Genomic DNA, 13656 nt, shown 5'->3' on the forward strand with positions numbered 1-13656 from the left:
ATGAACTACAATTCAACCTTTCGAATTGGGTCTTTCTTTGCTTTTTCATGAGCTTTCTAGCTCTAAAAATTAACTTTTAGAGTTATATTAAGAAATTAAAATTATTTTCTAGGTAGAAAATATGAATGTTTTCCTTCTTTTTTTTTTTCTATTAGGTTGGAGAAGAATTTTTAAGATTAAATATTCCATATGGTAGAGTGCATTAATAAGACTGCAATGGCAATCTTTTTCCACTCAGAATAGTAGATTTGAACTTGAAAATGTGTATTTAATATGATATAAGAGGGAAGATTTTGTGCTTTAATTTTCCAGTAACGTAGTTATAATTTTAATCTTGCTTAGTGGGATTATGATTTGTTGGTCAGGAAAGCATGAATTCGTCAAGCATTTGGTGCTGCAAAACTTGCTTACGGTATTGCATGGAAACAAAGCATTACGTGTGGCGTTAACCTCTCATTCTCGTTCCTGGGAATCCCAGGTTTGGTATCAATCTACAATCAAAAGTGACTTCAACCTCCTTCAACCCAGAGTCAAAAGAGGACAGACAAAGTCATGAGCTTGGCATGGGGCAAGGTGTATGTAGCAAAGCGGAATCATGGAACTTCTTCTCTCTGTGAAGAATCATCTATAAATGGAGCAGTTTTACAGAACAAAGTCAACTACAGCCCACAAAGACCTCTTCAGAGTAGATGATGATAGGACCCCCAAACTCTCAAGAGACTTAGGGTTTGTTGTTTTCTACATTCTTTTTTCCTTACCCTTTTTATGAGTCTCCTTAGAAAATAAGAAAAGAAAACAATGGATGAAAATTCCCCTGGTTGACTTTTTCTGAATGTTAGGTACTGGAGGCAATCAAACACATCAGACAATCAGATCAACATTCTCTAATGTTCATGCCAAATAACTTGAATAAGCAATGTAGGGCACTGAAAGTAAGAATTGGAGGAACATGAACCTCGATCAAAAGGAGGGTTCAGTTTCCTCTAATATCTTATATTCACTGGCTCAACAATAATAGTCCACAGCCATCAGCATCTGGGGTTTTGAAAGTGAGAATTGGTGGAGATTAACCATTAACTACTGTTGAAATTTCAATTTTCTCCAATATCTCGCTATGTAGGCATCAGATATAATAAACCTTGAGCTCTCGAAGGTACTTTCTCCATCTTACCTTAATTGATTATAAGTACACTCAGAACAAAAAATTGGACCTCCACATTCTCATTGAAGATAAATTGATACCCGGAATTCTCAGAATTTTGACCCGAAAAACAGTCATCGAGTACTCGAGCACATTAAATATCAATCGAGATAAACTTTTACGTCGATTCCATTGTCTATGAGAGACTGAACAACAGCTCTTATTTTCCCTTCAAACTTGTCCCTTTCCCTGGGAGTGTAAGTACAAGTGTATACATCAGCTTCTTTTGCCCTCACTGCTAAGAACCGCCCAACCGCTAAGCATGCAGGTATATCTGACCTCGACTTTAAAACTGCCTTTATATCCTTGGAGTTGGTTCCTGCAACTGCAACCTGCTTGCATGTCACCCTATGGGTGACGGAAGCTGAGACAAACCGCTTGGATATGTAGACATCAAGCGAGAAGGGCTCCATATAAGCTATTGTACGCTGCTTGAATGAAATATGTTTATGTGGGCTCTTTGGTCTCTTTTCCTTCTTGTATGTGTATGGTCTGCTGTTGTCATCATCCAAGAAATCTTCCACACCAAAGAAACTTCTAGGGCCACTGAGGACCTGAGTTAAGATACCAAAATCATTTAAATTGTATCATTTATTAGTTTAGTAAAGTTAACAATTAATAATTTTATAAAGCATGTGAAAACACCATTATGACTTTAATGAATGCTCCTTCAACAAGAACTCAAGTTAAAGCATCTCTTAAACAGATAAGCAACTTGAGATAGGGATGCTTCCAAACGAGAATTAAAAGCCCTTCACATATAGTTAACCAATCAGCATCCATACTGTTTATCCTAAAAACATAGTTGCAAATATCAGTTGGAGGTAAGGAGAACACTTTGGACCAAGATCTTGAACCTTGCCTAGAAGTATGACAAAGTAAGATACCAGAGGACAAATAAAGAGGATGCCATCATGGATAACAACATTGACTTCCCTTGGTTTGGAGAATGTGCACAAAAACAGAAGCACATTTGATCAAAACTTGGTTTCTTTTGGGGCAACCTGTTCTTGAGTATGCATGGTCATCATGTAACTCTTAAATCCAATAGATTAGAGTATGCTTGATTAGCAGCCTCTTACGAATGAACCTTATTTCATGGGAGTCATGTATTACAAAATTGAATACATATGTTTCTGGAATATCATCACCAAATATTACTGAATAATTAAATGTTCATTACGTAGTATATAAGATTTTTTTTTTTTTTTGAAGCAATGGTTTTCTGTCAAGTATTTCAACCAAGGTTGTTGATCTACAGGTAAACGCACCACATGGCTTCTTAAATATTCTATTTTGTTGCAAGGATTGGCTCGTAAGTCATAATATAGTCCAACTTTCTGTAATCAAAACATACTAATTTGTTAAAAAATCTACCAAGTTGGTTCAGTGATTCCAGTCCATCAGCAAATAGGGCCCTCAAAGGAATCAATGTAAATGGGTGAATATTTGTAAGTAAAGATACTTGACAGCTTAGTTTTGATACAATTTACCTTCTGACATTGTGAAGTACATGTTCTAACCCCATTTCATTCTTATTCTACTTTGGAATCTCAATTAGAAACAATTATAGTAGATCACACAAAAAAGAACTATTTGTTTCTGTAAAATAACATAATCACATCAAAATGAAATGAAAAAGAACAATCACCAATTTCAGTCTTCATCAGTGCATGACACAAGATAAAAAAGAATAATCACAACATGTGTGATGTACATAACCAGCAAAAATGCATGTAAAAGAAGGGAAAGAACAGAATTCAGCACCAATAAGTCACCTTTCCATCATGGAAACAACGCCGACAAACAAATGAAAGAGTCCTATCTCCATAATCCATTGCATGGCTTCCTTTCCTCCATGTGTTGTTCAAAATATTTCTAATCATCGCCTAAAAATAAACACAAAAAATAGGTTGATTACTAGTTATCAAACTAAAACAAAAGCAAGAATTACAATTTACCACATACTAAACAATACTTCCACTCCCACTATTGTTATCATAATAAAAAACTTTGCATTTAGCAATATTAACAAAGAAGCATCAAAGTTTGATATCTGTAATAAATATTCAGCAGGTGCACTTTGATATCTATAATAGATCAGCCCGCTGTATGCGAAGTTCACAAGGTCAGTATTCAGCAATGGTTTTATCAGACCAAATTAACAGGAAAATAAGCTATTAACTTGAAGAATAGTGGACGAGAAAGAGGGAACTCAACGATGCAAAAACGAAATTTATAACAACATATTAGATCGTCCTCACCAAATCCACATCTAACTCAAGAATCGACTTGCTCTCGGCGAACCATGGACACTTTACAATAGAGAAAACATCGGGGATCATAAGAAACCCCAATTCTTAAAGAACAAAGCCTGCAGAAATGGCAGAGGAGACTACCAAACTAAACGACATGATCAGGCCTCTTACTGGATCACAGAATAGAGAATCGCCGTTCGGCTGATGGAATCGAAGGCGAGAGATCGCGCACGACGGACGTTTTGCCAAGGAGACGATGCCCTAAAGAAGAATGACGGGTCTCAGTCTCGGCACCGGCCCGGCCACATGTTTACTGGGCCGGATCGAACTCTATCCACCCAAACCTTTATATGACGACCACTACTATCGTTCACACACGCATTCTCACTCGATTGACTACGCATGTATTTATTTGAGGAAAAATGTCGATCCATTGCGAGGCCCTTTCGTGCCTTCCCGTCGCTATCTCCTCGACGCGAATGACGCAATTGATGTCGCAGGGCGGGTATGAAACGTGCCTCCAGCGGGCGCCGCTCGAAACCACCGAAATGCTTCGAGCGAACGACTTCAGCCACTATGTAAGATTCCGCTTAAAACTCCACTCTACGGTGTCGTGAGTTGAGTCGTTTGTTGGATCGAAATTATCAAAGCTGTGGTTGACCTTAGCGCCGCCCACCAATGACGGCATTTATTTCCTTCTCGTGTCCTCCTCCCATCTGTCTTCTTTGTCCTTTTCCGTCTTCTTCCCAAATCGCATTCGAGAATTCGAGGCTCGTATTATCTTCCAGACTAGCAAGCATCCAAAGGAAGAAAGGAGGATTCTTGAATTTTCTTGTTGTTATAGCTCGAAATCGAAGAGGAAGCCCCCAGCATTTTCTTTGTTCCTGGCAGGCGATCGAAGCCTACGGGGGATGGAGAGGGAGTGGAGGGTGAATCCAGATTGCGTTAACGCTTCCAATCCCTTCCATGTGTGCGCGGAGTATTGCGTCCAGCGAGCTCATGTATTGAAGCCGCGAAGCCCGCGGCCGAAATTAGGTCTTTTTTTTTCCTTTTCTCTTCCTATTGACTCCTTTCTTTATTTCTTCTCTGATTTGATCTGCTCTATTTTTGTCTTTTTTATGTATCGAGCATTGAAAATTTGAACTTTGTAGTTGTTGCAGCTCAAAATGGGGAGAGACGTGAAGGGGATCGAGGGATGGTAGTTGCAGAAAGAAATATGGATCCTTCGTGTCGCAACGTCTCGAATCCATACCACCAGTGTGCCGAGTACTGCTCTCCAAGAAGTCCCCAAGTCAAAGAACTAAACGGGGAGAAGCGATCAGGTCTGATTCTTTCGTGGGTTACGGATTGTTTTGTAATCACCGATAATTTTCTCCCTTAATATAAATACATTATTATAAATAATATATTACTTTATTTAAATTATTAACTTCCTTATTTATGTAATATAATTAAGAAAATGATTAAATTAATTTCTTTAATCATGCAAACAAGTTAAAAAATTTTTCAATCAATTAAATTATTAATTAATTTATTTCCTAATAAGTGATGTGATTTTTAGAAAGTAAATAGTTTATATTCTATTTTATGTGTGAATCATAAAAAATAAATATTATATTTTTATTTTTATGTATGAAGGTAAAATAAAAATAAATTTAAAAATAAATTTTAAATTATTACTCCTATAGGCTCCTTGTCCCTCATTCTGAGGATTCCCTAAAGAGAGGATCCCAAGGAGAGATAGGATACTTTAGTCTTTTCTAATTAGTTTTGATTCATGTTTTGAAATCTTTAATATTAGAATTTTTATAATTTTATGATGTATAATAATATATTTAATTTTAAAAATTTATAATTAATAAATAATAATAATTGATTTGTGATGTTAGAATGATTATTTAACGTATAATGGGCTCTTAAGTTTAAATGAATTTTAAGATTGATTTAATTATTAAAATTTTTATTTTTGGATTAACATAATAGTTCTAATTTATTTAATTAGATATATTTGTGTTTCAAGAATTATATATGAATTTCTATATTAATTAGTTTTAAAATTAAGATCAAGAATTTAAATTCTTTAATTTATGGATTTGAGTTATTTTTTATAATTTAAAATATTAAAATTTAATTTGATAAGAGGAGTCTAACTAAGGTTTGACCTGAGTTAGGTTGATTTGCTAGACTGGGTTGACCCAACTCCTGTAGCCATGTACGACTCAGCTCACGTGGCAAGGTATAACCTAACCCATATGGCCAGGCATGACCTAGCCCATGTGGCCAAGTAGGAGCCAGCTCATGTCTAACCCATGTGGTAAGGTATGACCCAACCCATGTGACCATACATAGTCCAACTCATATGTCAAGGCATGACCCAACCCGTGAGCCAAGCATGACCTAGTTTAGTGATAAGGCTCAGCCCAGTCTATGAAGTTAAGCCTGCCCAGCTATGCAATTGATGCTAGACACATCGTCGCTCCTCTATCTAGCCCATTGTACCTCAGCCCAATCTATTACTTGGGACAAGCATGTGCCGTCCAAGACTTAGTGGGTACTATACGACATAGTCTGATTTCCTCTCCCTTTATTGGTTTGAGCTTGTTAATTGACTGAATCAGATAGGTTTAATCGGTTCAAGCCGAGTTAAGATTATCCTAGACCAACTTGACTAGTTCAAATCTACTTGACCTAATCGAAATCAATCAAATCTAAATTAGATCTGTCTAGGGTGATTTTAGACCGGTTCCATAAGGATTTGAGATTGATTCTATTAGGTCCTAGTTGAATTAAGTTTGGTTTAAGTCAATTATGTCATTTCAATTAGGATTTTGGTTGATTAAGGACTATTAGGAGATTAATATCTTATGTTTTTATGATTTGATGAACTTAAAAGTTTTATCTGAAAGTATTATTTGGAAATGATTATTGGTTTCTTACTTTTTGAAGTTTATGATATTGATCTAATTATTACCATATAGTATATGTGATTATGCTAGTGATCTACATTGGAAATGCAACCTGTGAAAGGAGCTACGCGTCCATCATAGTGCAGAGCCACCTATGGACATAGTCTAGCAGATTATACATTAATCATGGTCCCTCATAATATTTTATTATACTATTTCTTAGATGTATGCATAAATGAATAGATGAATATAAATGAATGATCATAATTGTTTATGTATCCATGTCGAGGGCAGGTAGAGCGATTCCATTCAGGGATTAGGGGACCGTCAAACGTGACGGTTAGACAGTTTCTCCATTCACTATTGAGAGGAATTCATCTTATGGAGTATGCATCTCCATCCGTTGTTGGGAGAGTACACCATCGAGTGTGATGTACACCTTTGTTATCTGACTGTTATGTATGTGTTACATGTGATTGATGTATGATTTTATTTATTACAAAAAGAATTATCATTATTTTTTTGATGTATGAGTTTTATAATGAATTGATATATTATCATTTCTTATTAAATTATTGATATTTGTATATGTTTCACAAATACTGAAGATTAGTTTTATAATTTTTTAAAGATTCCTACCAGCATATGTGATTGCTGATATTTTTTTATTTTATATTTATTTTTAAAATAATCTATTACTTTATAATAGATCTAAGGCCTAGGTGGAAGAGACTTTTTTGTCACTTGTGGTCCTACCACAAAGATGTGATCATTTTTTTAGTGAATAAAATATTTACTATTGTAAAGATATGGATTTAAATTCAAGGATGAAAAGAAAAAGGAATGTCTTCTGTAAATTATGAATAACAAAATGGTGATTATTATTTTTTATAAATTTAGGATGTGACATGTTGATTCAAAGAAGAAATTTAGGTGCTTTGTGATGCTTTTTTCTTTCCTTCTTGCCGATATGAGTTGTTTCTTATTAGATTTATGGAAAATTTCTAATTTAATTGTTTTATTTCAGTTTCATAGAAGCTTAATTTCATAAAGTTGTCACTGTTTGATTTGTGATTTCAGTAGACAGTGTTGTGAAGATGGAGGGTAACCAAGAGAAGAAGGAAGAGATGGAACACAAAGAGGGAGGCAATTCAAGTGTGGTTATTTCCATGGTTCTTCTTGTTACCCATCCCCTTCTTTGCCTTAATGTGCTGTAGGACTTTTTTTTTCTTTGTAGTTGTCCCAGCTCAAAATGAGGAGAGATGCAAAGAGAATCGAGGGATTGTAGTTGCAGAAAGAATTCTTGACCCTTCATGTCCAAATGCGAGCAATCCATTTCATCAGTGTGCCGAGTATTGCTCTCCAAGAAATCCCGAGGAGAAAAGGCAAAGGGAGAAGCAATCAGGTGTTGTTTTTCTTGAATTACCAGTATTTTACTTGTCCAAAATTCTAGTAGATATTTAGGAGCTTTCTTGATTATTTTCTTCCTTCTCGCCAGTAGGATTGATGACTTATCGGACGTTAGGATTTTTGCCAATTTGTTTACTTTTTTCCTGAGACCCTTGCTGTGACAAAGAAGACTTTGTTTCATGTAATTATGACCGTCTGGATTGTGATCTCAGCAGAAATTGGTGTGAGGATGGAGAATAACAGGATGGTGGATCCTAGATGTGTTAATGCATCTAACCCCTACCATGTGTGTGCTGAATACTGTTTCCAGAAGATGAAAGAAATGAAGCAAACAGAGGGAGGCAAAGCAGGTGTGCTTCTCACTTGACTGCTTTTGATTATTTTCTTTGGGAGAATCCTAACTGAAAAACTGCTATAGTTGTTGCCGCACACAATGAAAGAAGGGAGGGATTGAAGATAGATGTGAGAGAGGGAGTCCACCCCAGTTGCATAAATGCTTCCAATCCATATCACAAATGTGCCGAATACTGCTTCGAGAAAATAAATCAATTGATGTAGCTAGCCAGTAAAGACAAATTAGGTTTGCTTCTTTCTTGCCTTGCTGTTCTTAGATTGTATTCTTCAAATATTTTATTGATTGCATATAACTTTTATTTTCCAGATAACTTCTGTATTCTCATCAATGTTCATCATGTGTCTTTTAGTAGGTTCACTATCTAATATTAGTAGAGATAAGACACTGTCCACAAAGCTTTCTTTTTCACTCTAGTTGATTGAAAATGTTTGTATGGACTATCAAAATTAATAATAGGTTGAAGTTCAGTTTTCAGAGAGTTCTCATTCTAGAGAAAATGTGACCTTTAATATGAAAACATACAAATTCACATTAACCAAGAAGTGGCCACAACAGAGGGAATAAAAATAAAGAACTTGTGGTCAACTTTTTAGTGTCATATATTATGGAGAAACTATTTAGTAGGTCTCAACATCAGCTAGGATATAGATCCTTTACTAAAAAAATTTCAGTTCATAACACATCTGAATTTAAAGAAATTATCATCCAAATGGGAACATGTAAGCAATTTCCTAGTATGAAATTTTGCTTTAAAAAATTAACAGCAGTCATTACTAAATTTAAGCTTTTTGTATATATTCTTTGATCTATATTTTAAAGTTGACCGTATGGATAAGAAATTGTATGGGTATGGAAAAATCAAATTTAGCTTGACCGATCCTTTTTGCCTTTTGCATAGTGCTGTACCGTCAGGGAAAAGAAAAAACTAACAGAGATTGCCCTTTGATGGCCAAATGTGCAGGAATCCATCATTATTGGTCTTTAGCTCCATGTGATGAGATATGGCATGATAAATAAGCATCAACAATGAGTAATATGATGATTGATGAGCATGTCCCTGATCTGCATTAGCTCCATGTGATGAGATATGGCATGATAATATGTTATATTATAAGCATCAAAGGAATATGATGATTGATGAGCGTGTACCTGATCTGTGATGTCGAATGGGAAGTTACTCTTACTTTCATTTTGCAAACCACCAGAAGTGCAGTTTAGGTGAAAACAATTTTCGATTAAGGTTTCTTCGTCTGTGGGGGCTATAAGTGAATCCAGGTTTCTTGGTCTCATCTCTGTCATGTCTGTTGCTTTCGGCTCTATTAGAACTTTTGAATCGTTCCTGCGACATTCATATATTGCATATTTATCTTTTCATGGGCTATATGAAATTGTTTGTCGTACTGCTATGATTTGAAATCCCATTCCACACTGCACGTTTCTAAGTTTTGAGAATTTTAATTTACAAAGTCTCGAAGTACATGCATATTCTTGTACAAATTTCAAATGCAAAAGCACATGATATTATATTTATGTGCTAATGTAACTGTATGTGATTCATGGAATCCTTTCTGTTGTTTCAACAAGATTGTGTTGCAATGTTCTTATTTTGCTATATCTAATCAAATTCTCCAATTTCATGACCAGATAATTGATAATATTTCCAGCAGTCAGCGTCCGAGGAAGATTATAGGATTTCCTGCAGGCAACAAGCAAACAATTTCAGATTTACGATTGACTCTATTGTCTACAACTGATATTTTCCGAATAAAAGCTACCATTTTTGAGTTTGTATTTAACCTCTCGTTACCTATGTTTTAAATACGATGTATTTTTTTATGTTCAATTCATAAAAATCATGGTCTAAGAACATTAGCAAACATGCAATTTGATTTTGACATACGATTGGATGATACATGTTAGTGTCAAATTTGGTTGTCCGAGCTTTAAGCCGAGTCGGATCTAATCAAGTCCTCTTTTGGAGTCGTTGTCAAGGCAAGCTCCTATGCAAGCTTCTCCAGAATGCTTCTTTGATGCTTAAATTAGTAGATTTGTTAGATATGTCATACTAATGTTTTGAGATATGACTAGATGCCTCCTTTTATAGTAGAGATTCAGGTTCGTTTATTGCACAGCTCATGCAATAATGAGGTAGATCGTCGTCAAGGCAAGCTCCTATGCAAGCTTCTCGAGAATGCTTCTTTGATGCTTAAATTAGTAGATTTGTTAGATATGTCATACTAATGTTTTGAGATATGACTAGATGCCTCCTTTTATAGTAGAGATTCAGGTTCGTTTATTGCGAAGCTCATGCAATAATGAGGTAGATCATTGTCAAGGCAAGCTCCTATGCAAGCTTCTCGAGAATGCTTCTTTGATGCTTAAATTAGTAGATTTGTTAGATATGTCATACTAATGTTTTGAGATATGACTAGATGCCTCCTTTTATAGTAGAGATTCAGGTTCGTTTATTGCACAGCTCATGCAATAATGAGGTAGAAGATTATCATAATTGCTCTCCACTTGAACTGTAGGTTTCATCGTTTGTGCTAATTGCTCTCTACTTGAACTGTAGGTTTCATCGTTTGCGCCACTCATTTAGTAGTGAGTGCTTGATGGTAGATTGTATCACAACTTCCATGTCAGCTAGGCACTACTTACATGTCGGCTAGACATCACTCGCAAGTTGGTCAGGTGTCGCCAACATGTCAACTACGTGGACCGCATCAATTAAACTTAGATAGTTATTATGTTCCTCATGCGAAAATACAAAAGCAATGACTCAACATTGGCTCATTGGTAAGTGGAGACGACGGGTCGAGAGAAGGTTGACATGTTTCTGTTTGGAGCTTTTGTCTCAACCACGTTATTTTTAACGTAACATATGCCCCTTACTTCTTGGTTGAGAAGCGTCTTGGAATCTGGTTAGGAAGTATTATTTGATTAGTTTCGATTTTCGATATTACTATAGATGCATAATAGGTCAACACAATCAAGCATGATGGCTCATGATAGGCTGGCGAAGGCAAGCATAGTGGCACACAATGGGTCGACATAGTTGGGAGCTATGTCGTGGATGGGCCGACATTGCCAAGTGCAATAGTACACGATGGGCGGGCACGGGTGGGCGTAGTGGTACGCAATAGGTCGACACAGTTGGGCACAGTGGCATGTGACATGGTTGGGCGTTATGAATATCCAAGGAAGAGGTTGGCCAACCTTTGGTCTTCCTTTTCGATGTTGTTGAATTCTTATATTTTTTTACAAATATGAATATCCAAGGAAGGATCTTGGAGATTATTGTCCGCTGACATGGTGGACGCACCAAATCGATGGTCTTCCGAGGAGGTAGGTTGTTAAGAGCCTACCGAGAGAAAGAGATTAGCCAAGAACACTACCAACCAATTATTGAAGGGAGGAGGGTGTCAAACACGTGTGTATTTGAGGCTCATCGAGGATCCCTCTTTGACAAGCATAAGGAGTTAGTCATGGTAAGCATCTTCCGTCTTCCTTCTATTCATTGGCTTTGATTTTTCCTAATTTTGGCTCATCACATGCAACATTAACAACTTACGACCTCTATCATTGATTGAGCTCGGGATTCAGTGATCATTGTGGGGAACCTTCTTCGAGAAGGTAAACTTCTCAAGGAGCGAGATGGCATGGTCATCAAGAAGTCTCGAGTAGTGGATGAGTTGGTCCAGCTCCAAGCTCAGATAGATGATTGGATCACAAGTTTCAAGTGAATACGATTAACCTATGATGACAAGAGGAGACGACATATCGAGTGGCAGAGGAGGTAAAGACAATTAGGGTTAAGTGGACAAGGGACTTCTATAAATAGGAGGGAACCAAAGACCTATAGGCTAGATACTTTTTGATTGTCATATCCTATTCTTCTCTCTCCTTCTCCTCCTTAAATAGCAGGTGTGGAGATTTGGACAGCGATTCGAGGAGCATCGTCGTAGTCTTGCTGTGTGGATCACTACTAGAGAGGAGGACACTTGACCTCCTCCATTCTCTCCTATAGATATATAAGGATTCATGGATATACGATATCCCTAAGTAACATAACTATCTTACGTGTGGTTCTTAGTTTTGTAAATTTTGCGCACCAATCTACACACGACGATGAGCACATTTTTGAAAAATTTGAAGTTTTTATTTTTTGTTCTTCTACTGCACATGTGATGTCACCCCTAGATTTTCCTACAAAAGGATAGTCATGACCCTAACTATATGCTTTGATGGGATTGAGAGGGACTTCCTTCAAAGGCTCTCCTCCCTCAAGGTGTGGGCTAGACAATGATGGTTCTCATAGATCCATTTGTTAGATTGAAAGCACAACATTTTTTGACAAAGTGATCGACATAAGATATCATTATCTTGACTCTTTATTGTTGATTTGCAACTCACCTACTCTAACTAATAGGTTATCTTGAGCAAGACCACTAGAACATCATCATGCTCAAGATATAAACGCCCTGCTTTCTCCCCCTTCAACATAATTAGCTAATCTCTATTGAGACGGAGCCTCATGGGCTAGGATTATCTCGCATAAGCTTTCCTGACTGATGCACTTCTGCCTCCTACAGTAGGTTTGATGCACTATTGCCTCCTACAACGGATCCTTTGACAATTGCATTGGCCTATTTCTTGATTGACCAACAAGGCCTTGGCAAAGCTTCACAGACCCTGAAGAGGAGCTAATTGAGGTGCCCTGTTTAGATCAACTCCTCAATCGACTCCTTTAGGGTGTGGAAGTCTATGATGTCGTGCCTATGATTTTGATGAAATCGATAATATTTTATCATATTTCTCCTAGCATGCACTTAGTGGCCCTAGGGTTTGTAATATTTCTTTATTCTAAATTTGCATAAACTCTTAGTATGGGAGGTGTTCAAAGGTGTGAAATCCTATCAAGGAGGTAATTTGTCATTTCACGGCCTATTGCTCCTTGTCCTCTTGATAGGGCTCTAACGATGATATAGCTCTCCCTTCACTATCTTTTTGGGTTCAGCCATCTTCTTACTAGCAATAACTAACTCTACAAAAATGCGTTGATTAGCCTCTTGCAAGAGATTTGAAAATATTCCTAGTAGCTAGGTGACGACTTTATAGAAAAATCTTGAGGACTGTAGGCTATTTATATAGGCAATTATGAGGATAGAATGAGTTAGAGTAGGCACTAATCATACTTCCTCATTGAATCTCTTAGTGTATCTCTCCGATGATTCTTTCTCCTCTTGGCAAATAACTAGTAGAGAGGTAATGGGCTTATTCGAGAGTCGATAGCTGATGAAACTAAGTTTGAACTTCATAGCCAATTGTCCAAAAGATGAAATGAACTTTAGCAATAATTCAATGAACCACTCTTGCACCACATCTCTCAAGGTCATGAGGAAGTTTAATACTTAGAGAGTTAGTGATTTCGTAGAGTGTCAATTGTGATGCAAATACCACTATAAGCTCTATGGGGTTAAAATTTTCATCATAAGTGTCCAGTGCGCGGGGAGTTAGAATCCTTAG

At 36.7% G+C, this 13656-nt stretch overlaps 2 protein-coding genes across 7 annotated transcripts; one reads left to right on the forward strand and one right to left on the reverse strand.

Annotated features, from left to right (window-relative positions):
- Positions 1-1224: 1224 nt before the first annotated feature.
- On the reverse strand, positions 1225-3771 carry LOC135632103 (uncharacterized). 3 transcript variants are annotated; one of them, XM_065140505.1, is made up of 3 exons: positions 3631-3771; positions 2980-3090; positions 1225-1755 (listed from the first exon to the last, which is right to left on the reverse strand). In XM_065140505.1, the coding sequence occupies exons 2-3, from the start codon at positions 3085-3087 to the stop codon at positions 1303-1305; spliced, it is 561 nt and encodes a 186-aa protein (XP_064996577.1). In that variant the 5' UTR covers positions 3088-3090; positions 3631-3771; the 3' UTR covers positions 1225-1302. The 3 variants fall into 3 exon arrangements, with proteins under 3 accessions (XP_064996577.1, XP_064996576.1, XP_064996575.1); XM_065140504.1 differs by having other exon boundaries at positions 3601-3735; XM_065140503.1 differs by lacking the exon at positions 3631-3771 and adding an exon at positions 3466-3605.
- Positions 3772-4116: 345 nt separating this feature from the next.
- LOC135632102 (uncharacterized) lies at positions 4117-10009 on the forward strand. Of its 4 annotated transcripts, none has more exons than XM_065140498.1 (7): positions 4117-4494; positions 4611-4781; positions 7446-7520; positions 7603-7770; positions 7988-8125; positions 8194-8355; positions 9775-10009. In XM_065140498.1, the coding sequence occupies exons 1-6, from the start codon at positions 4371-4373 to the stop codon at positions 8331-8333; spliced, it is 816 nt and encodes a 271-aa protein (XP_064996570.1). In that variant the 5' UTR covers positions 4117-4370; the 3' UTR covers positions 8334-8355; positions 9775-10009. The 4 variants fall into 4 exon arrangements, with proteins under 4 accessions (XP_064996570.1, XP_064996571.1, XP_064996574.1 ...); XM_065140499.1 differs by having other exon boundaries at positions 7991-8125; XM_065140502.1 differs by having other exon boundaries at positions 4620-4781.
- The last annotated feature ends 3647 nt before the right edge of the window (positions 10010-13656 follow it).

The sequence above is a fragment of the Musa acuminata genome, chromosome BXJ3-2 (assembly GCF_036884655.1).
Source record: "Musa acuminata AAA Group cultivar baxijiao chromosome BXJ3-2, Cavendish_Baxijiao_AAA, whole genome shotgun sequence".
NCBI lineage: Eukaryota > Viridiplantae > Streptophyta > Magnoliopsida > Zingiberales > Musaceae > Musa > Musa acuminata.

Excerpts from the sequence above, each read along its gene's own strand:
- LOC135632103 (XM_065140503.1), bottom strand. The coding sequence starts at position 3,546 with ATGATCCCCGATGTTTTCTCTATTGTAAAGTGTCCATGGTTCGCCGAG. Across the intron at positions 3,091-3,465 it reads TTGAGTTAGATGTGGATTTG|GCGATGATTAGAAATATTTT; the intron begins GTGAGGACGATC and ends GTTTATTTTTAG. Across the intron at positions 1,756-2,979 it reads GTTGTTTCCATGATGGAAAG|GTCCTCAGTGGCCCTAGAAG; the intron begins GTGACTTATTGG and ends ATCTTAACTCAG.
- LOC135632102 (XM_065140498.1), top strand. The coding sequence starts at position 4,371 with ATGGAGAGGGAGTGGAGGGTGAATCCAGATTGCGTTAACGCTTCCAAT. Across the intron at positions 4,782-7,445 it reads AAACGGGGAGAAGCGATCAG|TAGACAGTGTTGTGAAGATG; the intron begins GTCTGATTCTTT and ends TTGTGATTTCAG. Across the intron at positions 8,126-8,193 it reads AACAGAGGGAGGCAAAGCAG|TTGTTGCCGCACACAATGAA; the intron begins GTGTGCTTCTCA and ends AAACTGCTATAG.